The following is a 20,082-nucleotide window of genomic DNA, read 5'->3' as shown; positions in this document are numbered from 1 at the left end:
CCCCCTCACCTTATATAAAAAAAAAAAAAAGCAATGCTTTATCAACAAATTCGTACCATGACCAGGATTCTTATTTGGAAACTTAAATAAGCCGCCAAGTTCAAGTTTTTGGTTTTTTCACGATAAACGGACATAGAAACATGCGGATACAATATCTCCCGAGAAAGCTTTTCGGTAAGCCTTATCGTATGTATAGTTGACAATGATTTGACTTTTAAGGTAAAACCAATATCTTCGCCCATTCACATCATTCTTGTCACCGTTTGTCTACGTGTTTTATATATATATATATATTATATATATATGATATATATACATACTTTATCTTTTAATTGTTGACATAATTGTAAACCGGCAGTTAAAAATAATAACACTTCGTTAAGCCAATTAACGGACGCTTCAGCTTGACACGAATCGAAACGCATAGTTCCTTGTATGTTAGTCAATTGGTAAACAGCAATAATGAGCTTGTGACTCTGTAAATAAAAACTGACGGCCAAGTCTTCGGATAAATTTGGCGCAAGACATTTCTGAAAAAAGGTACATGTAATAAAATAATAAAAAAAAAAAAAATTAAATTAAAAAAATAATAAGGTAATCACATTTACCATGTTACGACCTTTAATAAGTTCATCAATGGGTTTCTTTTTAGGTATAATCAAGCTCAGACGACCTCGCTGTAAAGCTTCCAATATATTACCAATCACGTGTAAAACTTCGTCTGATGTTCTTCTTATGCAAAACAAAACAAAATAGACAAAAAACGACAAAATCTTAAATTCATATGAATGGACTCAAAATGCAGACTTACTTGAAATGATATGAATCATCAACGTCATCAATATGATTAATAGCCTGTTGTAAATGATTAGCAGCATCTTGCACTTGTTGCAACTTCCACGGCGAGTCTTGCGTAATTGAAGTACGTTGTATCTGGTATGGCGGCTTGGATAATTTAAAACTAATATCCTAATGGAATCATGAAACACTGTGTATTTAATTAATACAGAAACTATATACGTACTGCCTGCGTAATTGTATCACCGGTTAGAGTCAAAATGGCTTTTAATTGTTCAGGTGGAGATACAGAAAGTATAAATTTTTCAGTCTTTTTACCTTCATTTTCGTACAAAGGTACAGGAAATCGATGAGCACATTCCTAGAATTTAAAACAATTTCGTTTAGCTTTGTAATCTTATAAGATAATGAACGATTTAAGAATAAATCGCATTCACTTACTATTAAAACAACTTTCAATTTCTTTAATAGCTGATGCACCTCTTCTTTGAGCACCCATTCGAACTCCATTTGCTATAAATGAAAAGAAATTAATTATAAATATTAGATAAACCGCAAAGACATTATTATTTACCAAATTTTTCGCTTCTTGTTTCTCTGCATCCATTTTATTCAATTCGCTAGTGTTTGTTCCAGGATTCGTGTTTGTATTGTAATTGTTACTGTTGTTGTCATCGCTCTGATTGTCATTTTCAGCTGTTAAAATAATTTCTGGAACAGGCGGTAGGGGGCGCTGACCATGACGATTTGTATATAAGCTTTAAGTGGAAAAGTGAAATTTTTTGTACACAAAACTGCAATTTTTGTTTTTAGTGAACGCGGAACAATTACATATAATTTTTTTTTTTTTTTTTGGAAACAACAGAGTTTTTATAAAGTTAATTAGTTCACTTGCATCGTATGGAGTTTTCAGCAAAGAAAGGTCAGCTTGTTTACTTAACAAACTTAATTGAATCGAACTGTGAGCGACCACGAATAGTACTAATGTAAAAAATGTTCAATTTTAAAATCATAAATTCCATAGAAAATTTTTTTGTATTTTTAATCGATATTTTGATCGTGATATATTTAAAACGATATCGTTATCTGTATAGTCTATGGCGTCTCTACGTCACAAACATCTCAAAATTATTTTCTCCCATAGCGATTCCAACGCACGAAGAACCCTTAACGCATATATATAAACTAGGATCTACAGTGTTACAGGCAAACATTAGCATCGAAGGATAATCCTATGGTGAATTCCATCATTTGCTTAATTATCGTATTGCTTATCGATTTGCCATCGAAAGAAAGGATAAATCGATAATATTTAAATCGATAAATAATAAATAATTCGAGCATTTTTTCATCGCTTCTGAAATAAATAATGGAAAATTACAGAGGCAGTGTTTATAGTTTATAGAATTTAAAATTTACTTTTTCGTATTTGGAATATATATGAATGCATCTTTAATGCCTAACGAACAAATGAAGAAATTATCAGATTTATTGAATGAACAATTTGGCTCTTGATATATGAAAAATCAGTTCAATCTAAAGGCAAAAGGCAAAAAAAAAGAAGAAATTTTCACTTTTATTTTACTTATTTGAATGATAATGTCTTGCGTTCAACGTTTGGAAATTAGGTTAAAACGCCCGAATGCAATTTTCGAAACTTGGCTGGAGAATTGGTTGCGAGAAGCAGAAAGACGTAACAGCAAATCTAGATATAAACTTCGAGAAGCTTTGAACGCTTTGAAAATGTACCCACTCCCATTAGCTTCGGGTCGTGAATGTGGCATTTTGCGCGGTTTTGGACCTGCTTTATGCAAATTAATTGATAATGAAATGCGTAGAGAACAGCATAAAGCTCAAGCGATCGTAGCCAACAATAGCAGGTATCAAAACGAAATCCAGAATGTTGTTGAATCGGTTAAAAAGAATAAACGCAACCAAAAAGATAAGCAAACAAAACTGACGAAAAAGGAACGAAAAGCTCTAGAAGAAAAACAATGGCGCTCGAAAGAAGTAATTATGCAACCGGGAACATTTCGTATAAAATTAATAGTGGATACTCAAGAAACTAGTGGTAAACATAAGCGATTACTGGATCAAACACGTAGCTATTTAGAATGCTTAAAAGTTGATTATGAAATTCGACGTTTAACAGTGGGCGACTTTTTGTGGATAGCTTGCGACCAAGAAGGGAACGAATTAGTGCTACCGTATATAGTTGAACGCAAACGTATGGACGATTTATCATCAAGCATAAGAGATGGTCGTTTTCATGAACAGAAACACCGCCTAAATCAATGTGATATTCCAAATGTGATATACCTTATAGAAGATTATGGCGAGAATGAACATTTGGGCTTGCCTATAGAAAATTTACAGCAAGCTTTAATAAACACTTTAATACACAATAGGTTCTCTGTGGCGCACACTGAGAATCACTCGCGTTCAATCGCTTATCTACAAGGTTTAACGCAAATATTGATACGCATCTATAAAGACAAAGTTCTCAAAAGTTGTGCGAACGTTGATATGGCCCGTGTCAGCCAGTCCAGCGACGCTGAGGTGTCATTGCGTAAATTTAAAAGCCTTAATGAAGATTCAGCGCGTAATGCTCAGTTGACTGTGAAAGAACTATTCATATTGCAATTATTGCAATTGCATTCGTTGTCTCTAGAAAAATCTTTAGCCATTACGAAAATTTATCCAACGCCGCGTTTTCTTGTAGAAGCCTATAAGGCATGCAAAAGTTTACAGGATGCTCGTCAACTTTTAGCTAATATAAGATTTGGTCAATTGCAGAGACCCGTAGGCAGTAAGATTAGTCAAAGTTTGCATGATTTTTATACAAATGAATTTTAACTATCATTGTGAAAAGATTTAAAATTTTATTAGTCGCTCTGTTTTCTTCCTCTATGCACTTGTATATTTATTATATATTATTTATTATATTAGTCTGTTGTTATTATGTTAAGAAACTAAATAAGTTTTTCTCGTTAATGCGCTCATCATTTAAACGTTTTTATAACAGGCTAACACTATTGTCATAAGCATTTAATAAAGCAAATAAAACTAGTAAGCAATAAAAAGCCAAAGCTTTTCTTGCCGTAATTCGTTTTCAAACCCATACTATAGCACATGTAATAGATTTCATAAAAAAATTTGAGTCACTTCTTTTAATTAAAAATTTTATTTAATTAGTGTAAGTTCGCTCACCTGTTGGTTTGTCGCATTTTTCCTTTTTTTCTACGTTTTATTAAAAATCTCTATTAGACTTATTATATATTATATAGTATACGAAAAAGTGAAAATAAAACGACAAAAATAATATACGCACTGTCTCTTTTTTATGAATTTCATTAACCGATCTTTTCGATTGAAGCGTTGAAGGCAACTAAACATCGCCATAAGCTTTTAACACTAGTTAACTCTTTCAATTAAAACGACGATTATGATGATAATAATGATAATATCGAGTTATAGTTAATTATTAATGCCCAGACAAAAACTTGGCTAATTTCCATACCAAATACAAACTTGGAAAAGCTAACAAGAAAGAAAAGGGTGACAGAGCAGTTCATTTATCACTATGAGTAGTTGTTTAACATTGATAGCGAAATACACTAAGGCAAACAAACCCGGTCATATTACCATATGCGTATGCAACGTATGTACGTATGTACGTTTGCATGCACACAAAAGCTTGTCGTTCAAACGGAAAATCGTTAACTGTCAACGTTGTCGTCAGCAAGGCAACAGGTAGCAGCAGTTGATCTTCATTCACACGAAAGAGGAATGATTTGACATAATATAGGATCAACGGATGGTGCTTTTAGGTGGGTGGGCAAGTTAAGAATACAATGCGACAAAATACAAAACGTACATAAATAATACAATTTACTGAATATTTTAATTTATTAAATTCTTTTTGCTTGCTTTTACACTATTAAGACGCCAATTAACGTCTACGGGAAACATAACAAGTTATAGAGAGAGAGAGAGAGAGATAGAGAAAAAGAGCTGTGATTCCTTTTGCGAATAAGTGAAAAATGTTCGTTTTTTTTCTTTTTTTTTTTTTATTAAGTAAAAAAGGAAATACTAGCCATTTAAAATTTTAATGCCTCAAATCGGGTCAGATTATTCGCCCGTCATCATTTCCATGAATTCTGTAATTGAAGAAAAGAAAAAAAAAAAAAAGTGCTAAAAATATTGAACTAATGTGATCGCTGCTGTCACAGATGAGATATATGTTGAAATAAATAAATAAAAAAAAAAAAAAAATGAGAGAATGAGAAATTTACATTTAGCACTCGGCACACATATTCGAACGATGGAATACATGCATGATTACGCATATGCAAAATAAAAATATTTTTGTATAATGGGCGATTTATAAAGCCAATCGTTATGGTCGGCCGAGCAAAATCAAAGCAACAAGTTTAACAATCGAGTGCCTCCGAGTGGGTGTAAGCAATTAGTCGGTGTAGATGTATGTTGTTTTGGTGTTAATAAATGGAATGATTTCATTCATTTTTCTTTTCGCTTGTGTTTCATATCCAATTTCTTTTTCGTACCGTCAAAATCTACTGTACCGGAACCATCCGAATCGATTTCTTCAATCATAATATCAAGTTCTTGTTCAGTTAACTGATCATCCAATTCTTTGAGGATCTCTTTTAAGCAGGTTGTCGGTATAAAGCCATTACCCTGCTTATCGTATAAACGGAAAGCTTCACGTAACTCTTTTTGCATAGCCTCAGAATCTTCTTCCACAATAAATTTTGCCGCCAATTGTACAAACTCTTCAAATTCTAAACGTCCGGATTCTAAACGAAGAAAACCATTAATAGCTTAAAAGAAAAAAAGAACAAATTAAGTAAATTTTGCACTCACTGTCTTCATCCACTTCTTCGATAAGCTCTTCTAAAATTTTTTTGTCAAATGGTTGACCCATCAGGCGGAGAATATCGGCAACCATTTCGGTAGGTATACTTCCCGTCTTTTGATGATCAAAACTGTTGAATGCTTTTTGCAAAACTAAAGGATAGACGCAAGAAGCAGGACTTTCTTATTATATTGACACAAACAAATTTGCATGCAATTTTCTTCTTTTTTTTTTTTTTCCAATTACATATCAAATAGCAACATTTTTATGATCCATCTTGAATATATTGCAAGATCTCTTTCCAAATCTTTCGCGGCATAATAAAATGAAAACAAAAAAAAACATTTTTACTTTTGTTTTTGAAATTTCTTTTGTAATGCGTCGAAAATACGCATTGGTGACTTCTTTATAAACATTTATGACCAACGTGAATTTCTGTATTCATACGTTTGGCGGACAAATTTTTTATTTATTTATTTTTATTTTTTTCACTTATTCAAGATCCATCGACAGTTGTACGAGGACCAGAATTACTTTAAAGTAAATTGTAGATTATAAAATCTTCGAGACTGTTATCTATGACTTACCAGCGATTTGCTCAGGAGTCAGATCTTCATCCTATAAAAAATGATTTCATATAAAAGGATAAATTGATCTTCTCTAATCGTATCAAAAATGAGGCAATAATTGCTTACAATTGAGCTCATGTTGTTAAAATTTGCTTGTACCCTTGGCGAAAAAAGAAATCTGAAAAAATCGAATTTCTTCAGATGATCGTCCTTAATGTTCAGTGATTTTTCTCCGACTGCTTATTCGATTTAAACATTTCCAAAATAACGACAAATTGGCAAACGTTTTTAAAAGATATATGTTTACTTGTGTGTACATGCATGCGTATATACATCCATATATATATTATGCATATATATATATATATATATACACCCGCGCGCGCAGATACATATATACACCTTTATACACACACATACACACATGTATATATATATATATATATATATATATATATATATATATTATTAAGCACAAAAAACAGCCACCAACATCTTAACATCAAGCGATTAACTTGCAAAATTTCCAATAAACACTTTTATCTATTTATCTATCTGTACATACATGCGTATATACAATGTACATGTAGCTGTACACAAATATAATGCAACAGTGCCAGTACTGACTGCCGGACTATCATCCATAGCCGTGTTCCATTTTTGTTTTTATTGTTTTTAGAAACACACTGTAAAAACTCACAAAATGCTGCATGCAATCTATAGTGGTTTGCAAATGTTTATTTTATATAATTGTGAGCGTGGATGTGCGCTTGTATGCGTGTGGGCTTTTGTTTATGTACTATATTCTCCTCCTTCTCCATTCATTCAATACATATGGTCGATCTCAACTGCTTAACTGTGGCTACGGCCAGATGTCGAGAGCAGACAGTGGAGAGCCCGTATTCGTAACGCAAGGCATTGAACACATTCTATATTTCACAGTAAGAATCGAACGACATAGATTTTATTGCATTTTTTTTATTTTTTTTTTATGTATATTTTTGAAAATGAATTCGAAAATAACTTGTAATTATTATGAATACATTTCATTTAGCTGCTTGCTAATCATATATGGCGTAAATATATATATATATATATATATACATATATATATCTAATGAGAGTACAACAAAGTTTTATTAACTGGAAAGTTTCCATCAGCAGTTCCAATACTATCGCTGCATATGCAAAATTTTTTAGCTATAACATCGTTCACGCATTGCGAGTCTTTAGCATAGCTATTTAAACGACTTATGGTCTCGATATTAATTTCGGTCCCCTTAGTTTCATAATTCAGATGATAGCTGGCATCGAACTTAGCATCGCTTGGATAAACGGTAAAAGTGATACGATATGTCGTCCTTTTATAATCAGTATGATTTACACTCTTTATATTCATTTTTATATTTGCCGCCTCTACGGTTTTCAAGGTCAGTTCTCTACATAAATTGGTAAAATTTTTTAACTTTAGAAATGTGTTTATGTGATGAATTAGCGTTTCAGAGATTTCACGAACTTGATAAGATTTCGTATCAACGCTATAAAATGGAGTACAGGTACACCAATAATCTTCTATTCCGGCTTGAGAACATGAACGATCTACAGGAATCGATTTTAAAAGAGATTGACAGGTGACGCAGCCTTGAGGCGCCGGCATTTTCTGCAACGTAGAAAAACCCTTTCCTTGCGCTAGAACACTTAAATGTTTTAACGTAGCATGAAAATCGTAGGGACTGGTTAAACGATGCTTATTCTGTTTTAAGGCAGCACCGGCCTCCGGGTAACATTTCTTAAACCATTTCGGTAGCCATATAAAGAACATAGGTAAACGTTCTTCAATAAAGCCACTCTTACGATTACGTAAATAGCCCCAACGACTGCCGTGATCGCTAAAGAATACCACCACATTATGTTCTAATATACGTTTGGTATGAAGCTCTTGCAAATAGCCGAGTATTCGTTCTTCGATTGCTAATGGACCACGCCAGCTATTATGACTAACGCTATTAATCCAGAAAAGACCAAATATAGTTTTGCCCAGATAGCGTTCAGCAAATTCCAGGCCAAAATCGTAAATGTATTCGGCATATCGCTTATGGCCTACACAAAAACGGCTACCATAACGTTTCAGATACATTAATCTATCTTCCATGGCTAAGAGTAAGGGACGTTGATAATAATCTGTGGGCTCATGGCGAAATCCAGCCTTGCCAAAATTAAATGTATTTATATCGCATTCGTCTTCGGCAAAGGCGGTTGTAAATCCTTGTTGCCGAAGCGTTTTAAATAGCGTTGAGCAGTTACTTAAGCCCCAGGACAAGTGGGGTTGGCAAACTTTTTGAGTATCGGTTAAATTGAAGCCCGTCAGTATGGCCATTAGGTTTGGAAAAGTATTATCACCTATCTGGAAATAGAAGAGATAATCCAGGCAATTTCGATTTCAATGTCGCGCGTAACGCACACCTTATTGTAACCAGACAACTCATACCAATTATGAGTTTCCATGTACCTAACTACCTTTGGCATAGCACGTCTTGCATTAAATTGCGAAACAGAATCTATCCCGAAAAGTAAGATACCAAATTTTCTGGTCGAATTTTTTACATTCATACGAGAATATTTCGATCTGTCTTCACGATTGTATATAAAGAATAAACCCTCCTGATATACTAATGAATTATAAGACGATTTCCGGCACTCGACTAGCATATACTTAATATTCATAGGTACGATAAAATTCTGTTGAAAATTCTTACATCTTAGATATCTGCAGATAGCAGATGTTTTATGAATTTTGAAACGATTCGATTTCATGCAAATTATACCTGATTTTGTTTTCAGTGACGCGTATGATTTGCGAATAACAGCATTTTAATGTGTCGCTTGTCGCGCCATAAGCGTTTGTCAAGTTAAAATTGATATATAAAATATATTGTTCATTCGCTGCATCGTATCGCTTTACAACCAAGGGCTTTTTGTTGGAACAAATCGGCGACTCCTCCGCCTCCAATTGCTCTAAGATATATTTGTCATAAACACTAATAGTGGGTATATGGCAGCTATTGCTCCAGACAAGATAGTTATTTACAACCACTTCGAAATTGCGCCTATACGCAAGTTGCAAGATGGTAAAGTTCAGATACAATTCTTTGTAACGGATTGTTATCAAAAAAATTATTATGATGATAATTTTCTTTCGTATATTATTGGCCCACATAGAGCTAAATGAAAGGAAATACGCAAGTGTAAATATAACTTTTAAATAGGGTCGTGTTTGCTTTTAAAAAGATTGGCATTTTTGAAGACATGTCATGCCACTGTTGCTAAGATTCCGATTGACGTGTAAATTTCTCCTTTAACCCCTTCTCGATTACACAAGTAAGAATCGCCACTACGAAGTCTGTGTTCGATAGTTCACATCACATATGCGGTAGATTTTTACAGATATTTAAGCAGAAAAGCTCTCCTACACTTCTTATTAGAGTGGTTTCTTAAAAATAAATACTAACTGCTCTGTTCGAATATATTATGTATAATGCATTTAATTCTTTTTTTGCACGTTAGCTGCGTTGTTTAGAATTTCGTGCAAAAAAATCGTGTAAAAAAGTGAATGTGAGATATAGTAAATTTTGGGAATATGTTCCACAACATTAAAAAATCGTATAAGATGAGAACACTCCAAATATTTTCCGGAAAAACCGTGCAAAAAAAGTAATAATGAAATCTTTATAACATATTTATAAAACAAAAGTCACATTTTTTATTAGAAAAAAACGAGTTGAAATTGAAATTAAGAATAAAAAGCAATTTCCCGATTATTCATCACCACTTGATAACAAGCGTGCACGTTGTTACGAACTGGATCGAAAATGCTATCATCAGCAGATACGTCAGGTATGTCTAGCACAATTGTCGGATTTGGTTCAAATGAAGAATTTTCATCGTTATTAAGTCCGCTGTTTCTGTTTTTCCTTTTTTATTTCTTAAGTTGCGTATATAATTCTTGAAAAAAAAAAAAAATTGGTTTAGAATTCGTGTTGGAAAAAATTCGTGCATAGAAATATATTGGTGAACCGTGTTATTTCAAAATCGTGTGAAAAAAAAATTGCATGTATATCACCAACAAAGTGTCGTCTGTGTTAACTATATAGCAGATGCTGTCATTGCCGTTTGTTTTTTAAGATCTTAGAGAAAAAATTTCGTATTCTCCGTCGGATAATGTGATTAATTTATGATACACTCTTACGAATTCTTTGAAAAATTCTTCTTCGAATTATTTTTATTTACGAATGTTGAATGATTTAAAAACAGGGTTTGCAAGCAGTGGTACCTTATGGCCGTAGAAGATACGATAGTTAGTATACTAAAATAAAACAAACGTATATAATTATTTAGACCCATCCATCTGAGTAGACGAGTAGGCAAAGAGTCTCGACTAGCAAGCTCAATGGTCGTGGGTTCAAAACTCAAGTGCGGTAGAGTTTTTAATAAAAGCCGAAAGCCTTAGATGCTAGTGCATTAAGACTTTAGTCTTAGAATTTATTCTCTGGCTAAATTTATAATAATAATAATAATAATAATATTTAGACCCATCCGCTTGAGTGGTCGAGTAGGCACGAATCTCGACTAGCAAGCTCAATGGTCGTGGGTTCAAAACTCAAGTGCGGTAGAGTTTTTAATAAAAGCCGAAAGCCATAGATGCTAGTGCATTAAGACTTAGACTTGGAATTTATTCTCTGGCCAAATTTATAATAATAATAATAATAATATTTAGACCCAAAACTTGGAAAAAGTAACGGCCAACTAAGAAGACTGCTGCGTTATCTATTACGCAATGTCCGCATTGTCACACGATAATAATCTTGGAGGTCAAGTGTATGCGGGCTCTGCTGTCGCTTCAATAATGACAGACAAGTAAGTGGCAAGTCGCAGCACTCACATGCAACGCTACTCGTTTATCCCTTAAGCAACGTTAGTTCCATGTACAAATGGCTCCAGTCTTTTTGTGCTACAATTGACGGCTAACTAGTATCTTCAATTTGTTGATTGAATGTATCGTGATCATTGCTAGTGCTGGTTACTTTATTATTGGCCATGTACCCTCCGCTTTAAGTTCGGATATATCCGCTTAAATGACCAGGTATGGCAAGAATCTCGACTAACAAATCAATGGTCGTGGGCTCGAATATGAAGTGCGGCAGAGTTTTCAATAAAACGATAAAACCAGCATCACCGATGCTAGTGCTTTCAGGCTTTAGTCTTTCACATCTATTCGTCTGGCTGAATTAAAGGTAATAACAATAATAGTAATAAGATCACATTCGCTGGTGGTCAGCTATTCAACTCGTTGTTGTCCCCGCTGTTATTGACCTGCATATTCGAAAGTCTAAGTTGCCGGCAATTTTAATTGCATTATTATTCGCACGAACGATAAAACGCTATCTTAGCTTCAACATTATTCAATTAAGTATGAAAATAAAAAAATTCGATTTGAAAAATACGATCCTACCGGTTATCAATGATCTTAGCTATATATCTTATCGTTTGAAAAATGCATAGAGGCAAAGAAGCAAAGATTTGCTGGCGGGAAAAAGGTTTGCCCACAAATTCCTACTTCCTTATGATCTCAACGGTAAGTACACATTGGTAATAATTTTTTTCACGATACAAACAGATCAGATAATTCGCGCCTTACGATTTCAGGAGATAGACATTTAAATGAAATTCCACGCGATCGAATATCTGAATTTGAACGATCTGGGTCCTTGTCTAGCTTAAATTGAAATCGTGAAATATGTGGAAAGTTCGGAAAGGCGTTCTATTCCAACCCCGGAACTGCAAGAGCGTATGCTCATTTTAATACACTGCCCTAAGCGGGTAAAAATGTTGTCTCCTCAGACATCAGTGATGGTTCATAATAACCCAAGTAACGTAACATTTCAGATTTCTTTCTAAATGCAACTTCCACGGGGAGGAAATTTTGTTGATTTTGATTTAGACATGACAAACGCTATATGAACTAATATATATAATTTAGACTTTATATGTGACCCGAAAATATATCCTTGAAATCTAAAAAAAAAATCAAAAAATATCTGGAAACTTTCGCAATGAGAACGAATATACGCTTATTTTATAAAATTCTACAATGCATGCATAAAAAATGAGAATACGCTTATTTTATAAAATTCTACAAAACAACAAATGAGAACGAATATACGCTACTTAATTGATAAAACACCCATCATATGATCAGCCACTTAATCACAAATCCTGTAATGTTTTTACAAAAGGGTTTATATATAATATATATATTCTAAATGTGAATACTGGTAGTTGTCGATATTAATATTTTTTATTGCTCATTGCAAAATTGCATTTACATTGGTAAGTATTTTCTTATTATTTCATTACATTTCATTACATTTCATTGCTAGAGAAACTAAGCCGAATCTCTATGTGGTCGCCGAATTATTTACTAACTCTGATGCTACTGACAATGTGTTTGTTAATCGTTTGGGTATCACTTCGTTAATAAGAGAAGCTTTAGCGGCCTGGGACGCATATGAACAAGGACGTTTGGTATATCGTTTTGGAGGTCTGCCTGTAGGGGCGTTTATGGTGGGTTTTAAAAATTAATTACAATATTTTTTGTTGTCAGAGTGTCCTTGAATTCACCATCCCGCGAAAATATTTTACGTTTACATCAATGGATCCACTCCATGCAGTTTCGTGAGGGAGGAGCTTTTCATGAGCTGTTCGCTAAAAACTAATGTTAATTAGCCTAGAATTAACATACTTAGCTTGTGGAATTTCGCTCTCCAAGTAAAAGACTTGAGATAAATTCGCCTCATTATTATTTAGAAAGTGATTCTGAATGAACCTACGCTCGTCTGTCCGTCTGTCCATTTGTCTGTTTTGTTGCAACTTTACATACATACTCCTTTTACTTTCAAATAGTTGGTTTGTGTAGGTGTTCTTTCGGCCCATTGTTGCTGTCAACTAACAATAAATTCCAAAAAAAATTTATAGAACATATAAACATTTTTCATTTATGAACATTTGTAATTATTATTATTATTATTATTATTATTCTTATAAGTTTGTACACTAATGAAATAAATTCTCAGATTAAAAAGAAAGCATTGAAAACGAGAAAAGAAAATTAGATAATGAGTCTAGTAGTTTTAATAAAGTAATATATTATATTGTGATATTGCGATCTGTAGCTGATATCAGGATGTCCATAGGATCAGTTGTTCCAAATGCAAGTCTTCTGAAAAAGGAAAAGTTAAGGCAGTCACAAATAAAGCGTTTTATTATGAGAATTTGTCCACAACTGCAGCCAGGAGAAGAAGACTTCTTCTAGATGCATTGAGACATTGCAACTGCATTGCAAACGCAAACTCGCGAATTTGTTTTGATCTTTATTTATATAAATGTGAAACTCATGGAGGGTTAGCAGGGTGCTGATGATTTTTTTTCCAAGATATCTTTGAAGGTCTAACTTTTCCACGATATCGTTCATAATTAAAGATGCAGACATAGCAGACGCTCGATAAGGTGGCTCATTTCCCAATAAACCTATACGAGTTAGTACCCAAAGCATTCTAGGTTTATCGCCGCAAGTTGTAGTACTAAACTAAAATCTTAAATTTATTTTATTTAAAACAAACAGACACCTAAGAGAAATTTTAAACATTTTTTCCAGAGTTTAAAAAAAACCCATATCTATGAATGAATTTTTAACTTAACAATTCCGAAACTTAACACATAATAATACTTATCATTAAAATTGGTCGTCGATCGATACTATATACTTTTGTCGACGAAGTTTGTTTATTAGGAAACATTGCAACAACGTCTGAAACTCCATCAGAAATTTCGTCTTCACCGTTAGAGTGGGACGATGTTATTCTTTAAGTATCGTTTTGAGTTTGGGAAATAGAAAAAATTCTTAAGCATCAATGTCGAAAGACTCTATAATTTTGTTAAAAATTTCACAAAATTATTAAACGTTCTGTTCAAAGTTTCAAAGCTTAACATCTGTCGAATTCGCATTTCTGCAGTGAGTTTGCTAAAAAAACGAAGAGTAGAATAATTGTATAACATGCTCTTCTTTCAATGCAATAAATATAAGAACTTTGAACTTAAGGGTATGGTATTACTTGCCTCGAAAAGAATAATATAGGTGCAAACAATGGAAAAGATTGAACATCTTTCTATGTCCATTAATTTTATTAAATATGTGTTTTTATGAGGATGTTTTTCGCTTCGCTATGCTAAACGTATAGAAATGACCGATTTTTCTGATATGTATATGTAGTGGGATGCCAGTAAACCAGTTTCGAATAACTAACTGTTGTGGCTATTAAAAAATGTTCACTTCTTTTACGGATTTACATGTATTCGGGGTATTTTCATAAAGCTGGCCGAAGTAATGGTAACCTTAATCTCAATAATTTGTAAAGAATTGTGAGCAACGAAAATGATATGAAACCGTTCAATAACTACGCTCGAATTCAATAAATAAAACATTTCGATGATCGTACAAAAAAACCTTTATTAGTAGTAGTAAACCGCTCTCTTAGCGGTCTAAGTTAACTTTGATTAAAATAGCGATCTCGCGATCCGTAATATGATGACGATTAAATATCGGTCTATCCAGTTCATCTGTGTAACGTATAGCGTAGTGTTCAAGCCATCCATAGGTTTGATTCGTCGTTATTGGGGCGGTATGTTCTTTGCGAGGATCGTATTTGCAACGCCTGGTTAATTCCTTTTCATAAATTGGGATATTCTCTTGTGCTTTTATTTCGGTATCATGGCGAGCGTAAAACTTCGGTGTAAGCGGTTTACTCCGGTAATTTGGTTGATATTTTCTTTCAATATGCGGCTTGCCACAACAAGCCATCCTAGACTCAATTAATATATGTGCAATTCCTTGCTTCTAGTAAAAAATATATAATTAATACATCTTTTTTATGAACACGGTTCGCAAAGATTGAGAATTGTAAGCAACTTTCTAAACGAAGATTGTCACGTTTGTCAAAGTCTACAGACAGAGTGTACTTAGGTGCATTGAAATTGATAGGGAAGAACCGACTGTGCGACGACTTTAAAGGGTTGAAAATAAAAATTAATTTTGACATAGTAAACTCAAATACCAGAATTGCTTTATTTTTTTTTTAATTTATTCATTTTTTTCAACTCTCTACAATTGCTAAACTAATTTAATTTTCTAAATTAAATGAATCGTATATTGCGTCATTTTGGTCCAGAAATTTAAAAGAAACATCGGCATACATAATTAAATATATTACCCTTAGTCAGATACGTTTTTGAACTAAAAAGAGAAAACCATTACTCATTTTAGGCTAAGAATTTGTTCAAATTACAACTGAAAAATTATTTTTTTAATTGGTTTAGTAGGGTCGATGTGTTTAAATTAGTTGCGAGCGTTTTCTCGCTTATGTTAGGATTATTTAAAAGAGCCGTTAATGTAGCATGCGATGAACTTAACGTGCTGGATTTGCTTTTTGATATGGTCGATGAATCTGATGAACTAATGCTTGAAGAAGCTGACGGCATAGTAGAATTATCTGCCAAATGATTACTCGCCACAGTTGTCGTTGCTGTTTGCGTCCCTTGCAGAAGGGCATTTCGCAAATGACTGTTACCTTGCATTGTATTAGTGCCTGTCATCGAATATGAATTGATAATCAAGCCCCGACTTTTAATGTTCAAATCGACAAAGAAAACTTTCATTTTTTGTATTATGAAGTCGGCCACGCTAAAGGTCATCATTAGCGATAAATCAATGTTCGGTTTACTGCGATATATTTCATGTGTTTGATACAAACGGCAGACTTCATCGTAAATTAAAAATAAAAATCGAGAATTGCGATTCTGTTGTGGTATTATTTGCTGAGATACCAACCAATCGCGATCTTCATGATCTGGTAAGTAACGTATTAGTTCAGGATGCTTGCTAGCCAAACGCTCCTTGCCGTCTGTGCCGAAGCCGAATGCTTGATTAGCTTGAACGTCTAAAACAAATTTGGTGGTGGTTGATATGTGTGCCGTATTCCAGAATATTTGCCTTCTGGTTGGCTGAGACATTGGCATCAGTTTTTGTTGTTGTACGATACCATTAGAATTTGATTGTTGTTGATTATTGGAGTTGGAATTCTGTACAGCGCTGATCTGTGATGTAGATGGTACAATATTGGTTATTTGTTGTTGTAGCTGTTGTATTATCATCTCATCAGGAAAAAATCTTTTCTGCATTTCAATAACGGCAACAGCAGGTTTCGTAGGCGCAGGTCGTTTAGTCGCTATACGCAAATTATTGTTGTCATAAGGTAATAACTGTGGACTTACAGTCGCTAATGCATTCTGCGGTTTAAATCGATAGATTTTGTACTGAGATTTCGCATTTTCCAACAAAGCGCACGACATTTTCTGAAACTATATAATTAAAATAATTAACGCATTCGAAATTATTGAACAAACAAAAAACTCATCCGAATATGATCTAATTTGATTCTTACCAGTTAAAATATACAAAAATACTATATACAATAAATAGAATACAAACGCACATAGATTCAACGTGATACTTACTGCATCTTCAGATACTGAACCTTGACCTAAATTCTCCTTGATATTCTTATAAGCTGGTTTAAAATAATTCTAAAAGAACATGTAAAATCCCTTTATATATATGTCGGCAATAAATTCACGATAAATCTGAACGGACCTCTACAAATTTTTTAATTAACTCGTCAATTTCCTTATCAAAAGAACTTTGTACTGCTATACGCACCAATTCCAGCGAGCGCATAGCAGACTCAGCTGCAGTGCTATTAGAACTGCTGCAGTTGTACCGTTGCCGTAATTTTTGCAGCGTAGTCTCGGCCATTTGAGGGGTTGTTACAAATTTCTTAATAAAATTCGAAATTGTATTTAGTTGCAAAGTTAGTAAAACTTGGAAAATTTTACCATTGTATCAGCTATTGAGCAAGTTGAAGTGATGGCTACAGAGGGAACATCGGCTTTTGTGCAGGTAGCTGCAGGACTAGCTACGCTTGTAACCATTGAATGAGTTGTCTGATTTGAACAATTGGAATCATCGGACGAGGAATTTAGTCCTGTAGGAGATCGATTAGCTTCTGTCGACGAAGCTGAGGTAGAACCGCTTTCGCTTAGAATTTTCCAACTTCTTTGAATAACCATTTCCAATATAAAATTGAATTTTTAGAAAACAAAACAAATTTCATATATTTTTTGTCAACTTATATTCGATAATATTAAGGTTTTCTTCTCAAGTGTTTGTATCCTTAAGAAATGTGTGTAATGCGCAAGTCTTAACATAATTTTGTTTACGTTTCTTTACTCCCAAAGCAAATATGCAGAGCATACACTCACTGGTTAAAATTATAACAATCGTTCTCGTCCTTATTGCCTAACGTTATTATATATACGTTTAGTTTGCATTATCTCACGTAATACATTGTCATCTCCCTCTATTACATTCTGCTCTTGTTCATCTTCAATCTCCATTTGGCAATTTGTTTTCTCCAAATTTTTTGTATATAAGTTGTAGCCACGTTTTTGCGCCATTTCTTCGTCGAACTCATCCATGTATATAAGAGGATTTGCATAATTGTTAGGTCTCGCGTATTCATTGCTCACACAGATTTCTAAAATATCGGGCACCATAAAAGCAAACAACCAACAAACGAGCGGTGTTGTTCCGCATGTGTAGCTAGCTTCTTTATGATAAAATAGAAAACCATCTAATTCTGGTTTATTACCCGACCAAATAGGATAAGTCTGCAGTACCGTGGCAATCCTTTCATCATGTGCCATATCGTATCGTTTTAACAAACAAAGCGATTTATTATTCACGGTTCGCTTCCCGAAATTGCGCTCGTTTTCTTCAAATTTAGATCGGAGCCAAAAAAACCGAAACTGCGCGTCACAGTTTAGCATACTCTGATAACCATAGCATATGACGTCCAAAACATAGAAAACATCCAGTTCTTTACAGAATACACAATCTAGTATAGTAGACGACTTGCGAGCATCTGTGCCGTCGCCTGGTAATTCACTATGAAATTGTAAACAAAAACGACCAGATTTACTATACATTTTGGTTTTGCCATCACTAGCTGCAACAAAACACCGTTGGCCACGCGGACAAGGCACTAAAAACCAATCACTAAGATCGCTTGGTTTTTCTCTCATCCACTCTGACAATTGCAATTTTATTTCACTTCCATATACATCCTGAAATTTAGGGCACTTATGTTGTTTTACTTTGTGTATTTGCATTTGCAAGTTACGTCCTTCGTCATGTTGCTCCAAGCGACGACATTTTTGCTCATTTAGTAATTGAAGACGGCGAATTTCTTGCCGATCTTCTTTCTTAAAATTCTTTTTATAAAATTCCATTGCAAAAAAAAATAGCGAAATGCCTTTGCATGGTTTTTCCTTCTCTTTTCAGATATGGATATAAAACAACGTTTTACAATAACAATGTCCACCGTGCTGCCAATTAATCCTACCATTCTGCTAATGGAACGATGCAAACAGTATTCAAAATGCAACTGTTCATATCCGTTGAGAGCTACAAACAAAAAAACTTGAAGAAAATGTAGAGATTAAATTTCGTTGTTTGGTATTTACAATTGAAAAGAGAAGAAAGGGCGTACTATTATTAATAACAATAATATTAAAACAATATATAATAACAACCTAGTACTATGATCGGTGGTGTAAATCTGGTAACCTATATATCGCTGTGTGACAAATTCTAATTTCTACCTGATATTTATTACAATTTTTTATAAAAGCTTCTTCTTCTTCCGCAAATCACCCATAAACATATGAAAATTCTCAGTGTTGTATAAAAAAATTTTTCTTCTTTCTTGCCTTGTTCTACAATTGTTTAAGACAAAAAACGCTTAAGTCACAAATACTTTTAATTTAGTTAATTTAATTAAAGGAGAAATAAACGGGAAACGATACATAATTAATACACATTAAAACGCTACAAATTTGTTAGTTTCCGCTTCATTTCATTTATAACCGTTTTCCTCTATAAAGCTATAAAGTGTAAGCCAATTCAATTGTAATTAGTCATCAAATTAAACTAATTAACAAAAACTTAATAGAAATTTCCTAGTATCCAATGCAAAAATGAAAAGCCATCGTTTGAAAGGTTTAAAACAATATCAAGCACAATATGATATGTCTGAAGGATCCATTTTATAAATACATTTTATAGATTTTTATTTTTACTTTATAAATTTATTTATTTATGCGAGTTCGCAAACGAGCGAATTTTCAATTTATTTATTTTTTTGCCTTATAAACTGGTAAGGCTTGGTGAAAATATGTACCTCTACAGCAAATTCTTTTAAAAAGTGAGTCATTTTTCTCTCGTCGACTTTGACAGATATAAAGGAGTGTATTTAACGGTTGTCGTGCATACGAGAAGCAAAACAAATGAAAATTACGGAACGATGATGAATGCTGGTTCATATGTGAAGCACCACCAATCGAAAACCAAAAGCGAAAGCTACTGTTCAAATATGCAATTGTCCCTAAAAGAGCATTTTTAAAAATTGTCTCTTCAGTGCTCACAATAACGCTTTATTAAAATATATACTTTATTATTCTAATTATAAATTTCTACAACATTATTATCTTCAATGTTATTTTTAAATTATGTCAATACTTATATTAATTTTTTGTTTTTTTACTTCTTTTTAAAGTTTTAGTCCGACTTTGTTCCAATCGGCCTGAGTGAACAACACTCTGCTAGTT

The 20,082-nt window shown here is 33.4% G+C and overlaps 6 protein-coding genes across 7 annotated transcripts in view; 1 reads left to right on the top strand and 5 right to left on the bottom strand.

Moving 5' to 3' along the window:
• The window catches only part of LOC119645279 (protein rogdi), a 4,633-nt gene extending 592 nt beyond the window's left edge, over nt 1-4,041 (bottom strand). Inside the window, exons 1-7 of one of the 2 annotated variants that reach the window (XM_038045397.1) lie at nt 4,009-4,041; nt 1,373-1,556; nt 1,240-1,311; nt 1,025-1,159; nt 812-969; nt 609-732; nt 321-530 (exon numbers count right to left, since the gene is read on the bottom strand). In XM_038045397.1, the coding sequence (XP_037901325.1) occupies nt 321-530; nt 609-732; nt 812-969; nt 1,025-1,159; nt 1,240-1,311; nt 1,373-1,556; nt 4,009-4,025 (900 nt within the window). In that variant the 5' untranslated portion in view covers nt 4,026-4,041. The remainder of the gene's footprint in view (nt 1-320; nt 531-608; nt 733-811; nt 970-1,024; nt 1,160-1,239; nt 1,312-1,372; nt 1,557-4,008) is intronic. The other variant, XM_038045398.1, reaches the window with a different exon arrangement.
• LOC119645277 (crossover junction endonuclease MUS81) lies at nt 1,637-3,986 on the top strand. The gene has a single exon (XM_038045394.1). It carries the CDS (start codon nt 2,392-2,394, stop codon nt 3,652-3,654), a length of 1,263 nt encoding a protein of 420 aa, XP_037901322.1. The 5' UTR covers nt 1,637-2,391; the 3' UTR covers nt 3,655-3,986.
• Nucleotides 4,042-4,700: 659 nt separating the features above from the next.
• LOC119645280 (troponin C) lies at nt 4,701-6,523 on the bottom strand. Its single transcript, XM_038045399.1, has 5 exons — nt 6,373-6,523; nt 6,265-6,295; nt 5,686-5,829; nt 5,367-5,618; nt 4,701-4,958 (listed from the first exon to the last, which is right to left on the bottom strand). Exons 1-5 carry the CDS (start codon nt 6,382-6,384, stop codon nt 4,930-4,932), a joined length of 468 nt encoding a protein of 155 aa, XP_037901327.1. The 5' UTR covers nt 6,385-6,523; the 3' UTR covers nt 4,701-4,929.
• Nucleotides 6,524-7,360: 837 nt separating this feature from the next.
• LOC119632515 lies at nt 7,361-8,623 on the bottom strand. Its single transcript, XM_038025450.1, has one exon. It carries the CDS (start codon nt 8,621-8,623, stop codon nt 7,361-7,363), a length of 1,263 nt encoding a protein of 420 aa, XP_037881378.1.
• Nucleotides 8,624-14,990: 6,367 nt separating this feature from the next.
• On the bottom strand, nt 14,991-17,495 carry LOC119632070 (deoxynucleotidyltransferase terminal-interacting protein 1). The gene is made up of 4 exons (XM_038024772.1): nt 17,251-17,495; nt 17,009-17,191; nt 16,873-16,941; nt 14,991-16,716 (listed from the first exon to the last, which is right to left on the bottom strand). Exons 1-4 carry the CDS (start codon nt 17,482-17,484, stop codon nt 15,655-15,657), a joined length of 1,548 nt encoding a protein of 515 aa, XP_037880700.1. The 5' UTR covers nt 17,485-17,495; the 3' UTR covers nt 14,991-15,654.
• A 196-nt stretch (nt 17,496-17,691) lies between these two features.
• LOC119632071 (snurportin-1) lies at nt 17,692-19,052 on the bottom strand. The gene is made up of 2 exons (XM_038024773.1): nt 19,009-19,052; nt 17,692-18,895 (listed from the first exon to the last, which is right to left on the bottom strand). The coding sequence occupies exon 2, from the start codon at nt 18,703-18,705 to the stop codon at nt 17,707-17,709; it is 999 nt and encodes a 332-aa protein (XP_037880701.1). The 5' UTR covers nt 18,706-18,895; nt 19,009-19,052; the 3' UTR covers nt 17,692-17,706.
• Nucleotides 19,053-20,082: the final 1,030 nt, after the last annotated feature.

The sequence above is a fragment of the Glossina fuscipes genome, unplaced genomic scaffold (genome assembly GCF_014805625.2).
Source record: "Glossina fuscipes isolate IAEA_lab_2018 unplaced genomic scaffold, Yale_Gfus_2 1, whole genome shotgun sequence".
In the NCBI taxonomy this organism is placed as follows: Eukaryota; Metazoa; Arthropoda; class Insecta; order Diptera; family Glossinidae; genus Glossina; species Glossina fuscipes.
Note: the sequence above shows the minus strand (reverse complement) of the source record. Positions and strands in the feature narration are given on the sequence as shown.

Excerpts from the sequence above, each read along its gene's own strand:
- LOC119645277 (XM_038045394.1), top strand. The coding sequence starts at position 2,392 with ATGATAATGTCTTGCGTTCAACGTTTGGAAATTAGGTTAAAACGCCCG.
- LOC119632070 (XM_038024772.1), bottom strand. The coding sequence starts at position 17,484 with ATGGTTATTCAAAGAAGTTGGAAAATTCTAAGCGAAAGCGGTTCTACC. Across the intron at positions 16,942-17,008 it reads TAATTAAAAAATTTGTAGAG|AATTATTTTAAACCAGCTTA; the intron begins GTCCGTTCAGAT and ends ATGTTCTTTTAG. Across the intron at positions 16,717-16,872 it reads GTTCAGTATCTGAAGATGCA|TTTCAGAAAATGTCGTGCGC; the intron begins GTAAGTATCACG and ends TTAATTATATAG.
- LOC119632515 (XM_038025450.1), bottom strand. The coding sequence starts at position 8,623 with ATGGCCATACTGACGGGCTTCAATTTAACCGATACTCAAAAAGTTTGC.
- LOC119632071 (XM_038024773.1), bottom strand. The coding sequence starts at position 18,705 with ATGGAATTTTATAAAAAGAATTTTAAGAAAGAAGATCGGCAAGAAATT.
- LOC119645280 (XM_038045399.1), bottom strand. Across the intron at positions 5,619-5,685 it reads CGAAGAAGTGGATGAAGACA|AATCCGGACGTTTAGAATTT; the intron begins GTGAGTGCAAAA and ends TTCTTCGTTTAG. Across the intron at positions 4,959-5,366 it reads CGGTACAGTAGATTTTGACG|AATTCATGGAAATGATGACG; the intron begins GTACGAAAAAGA and ends CTTCAATTACAG.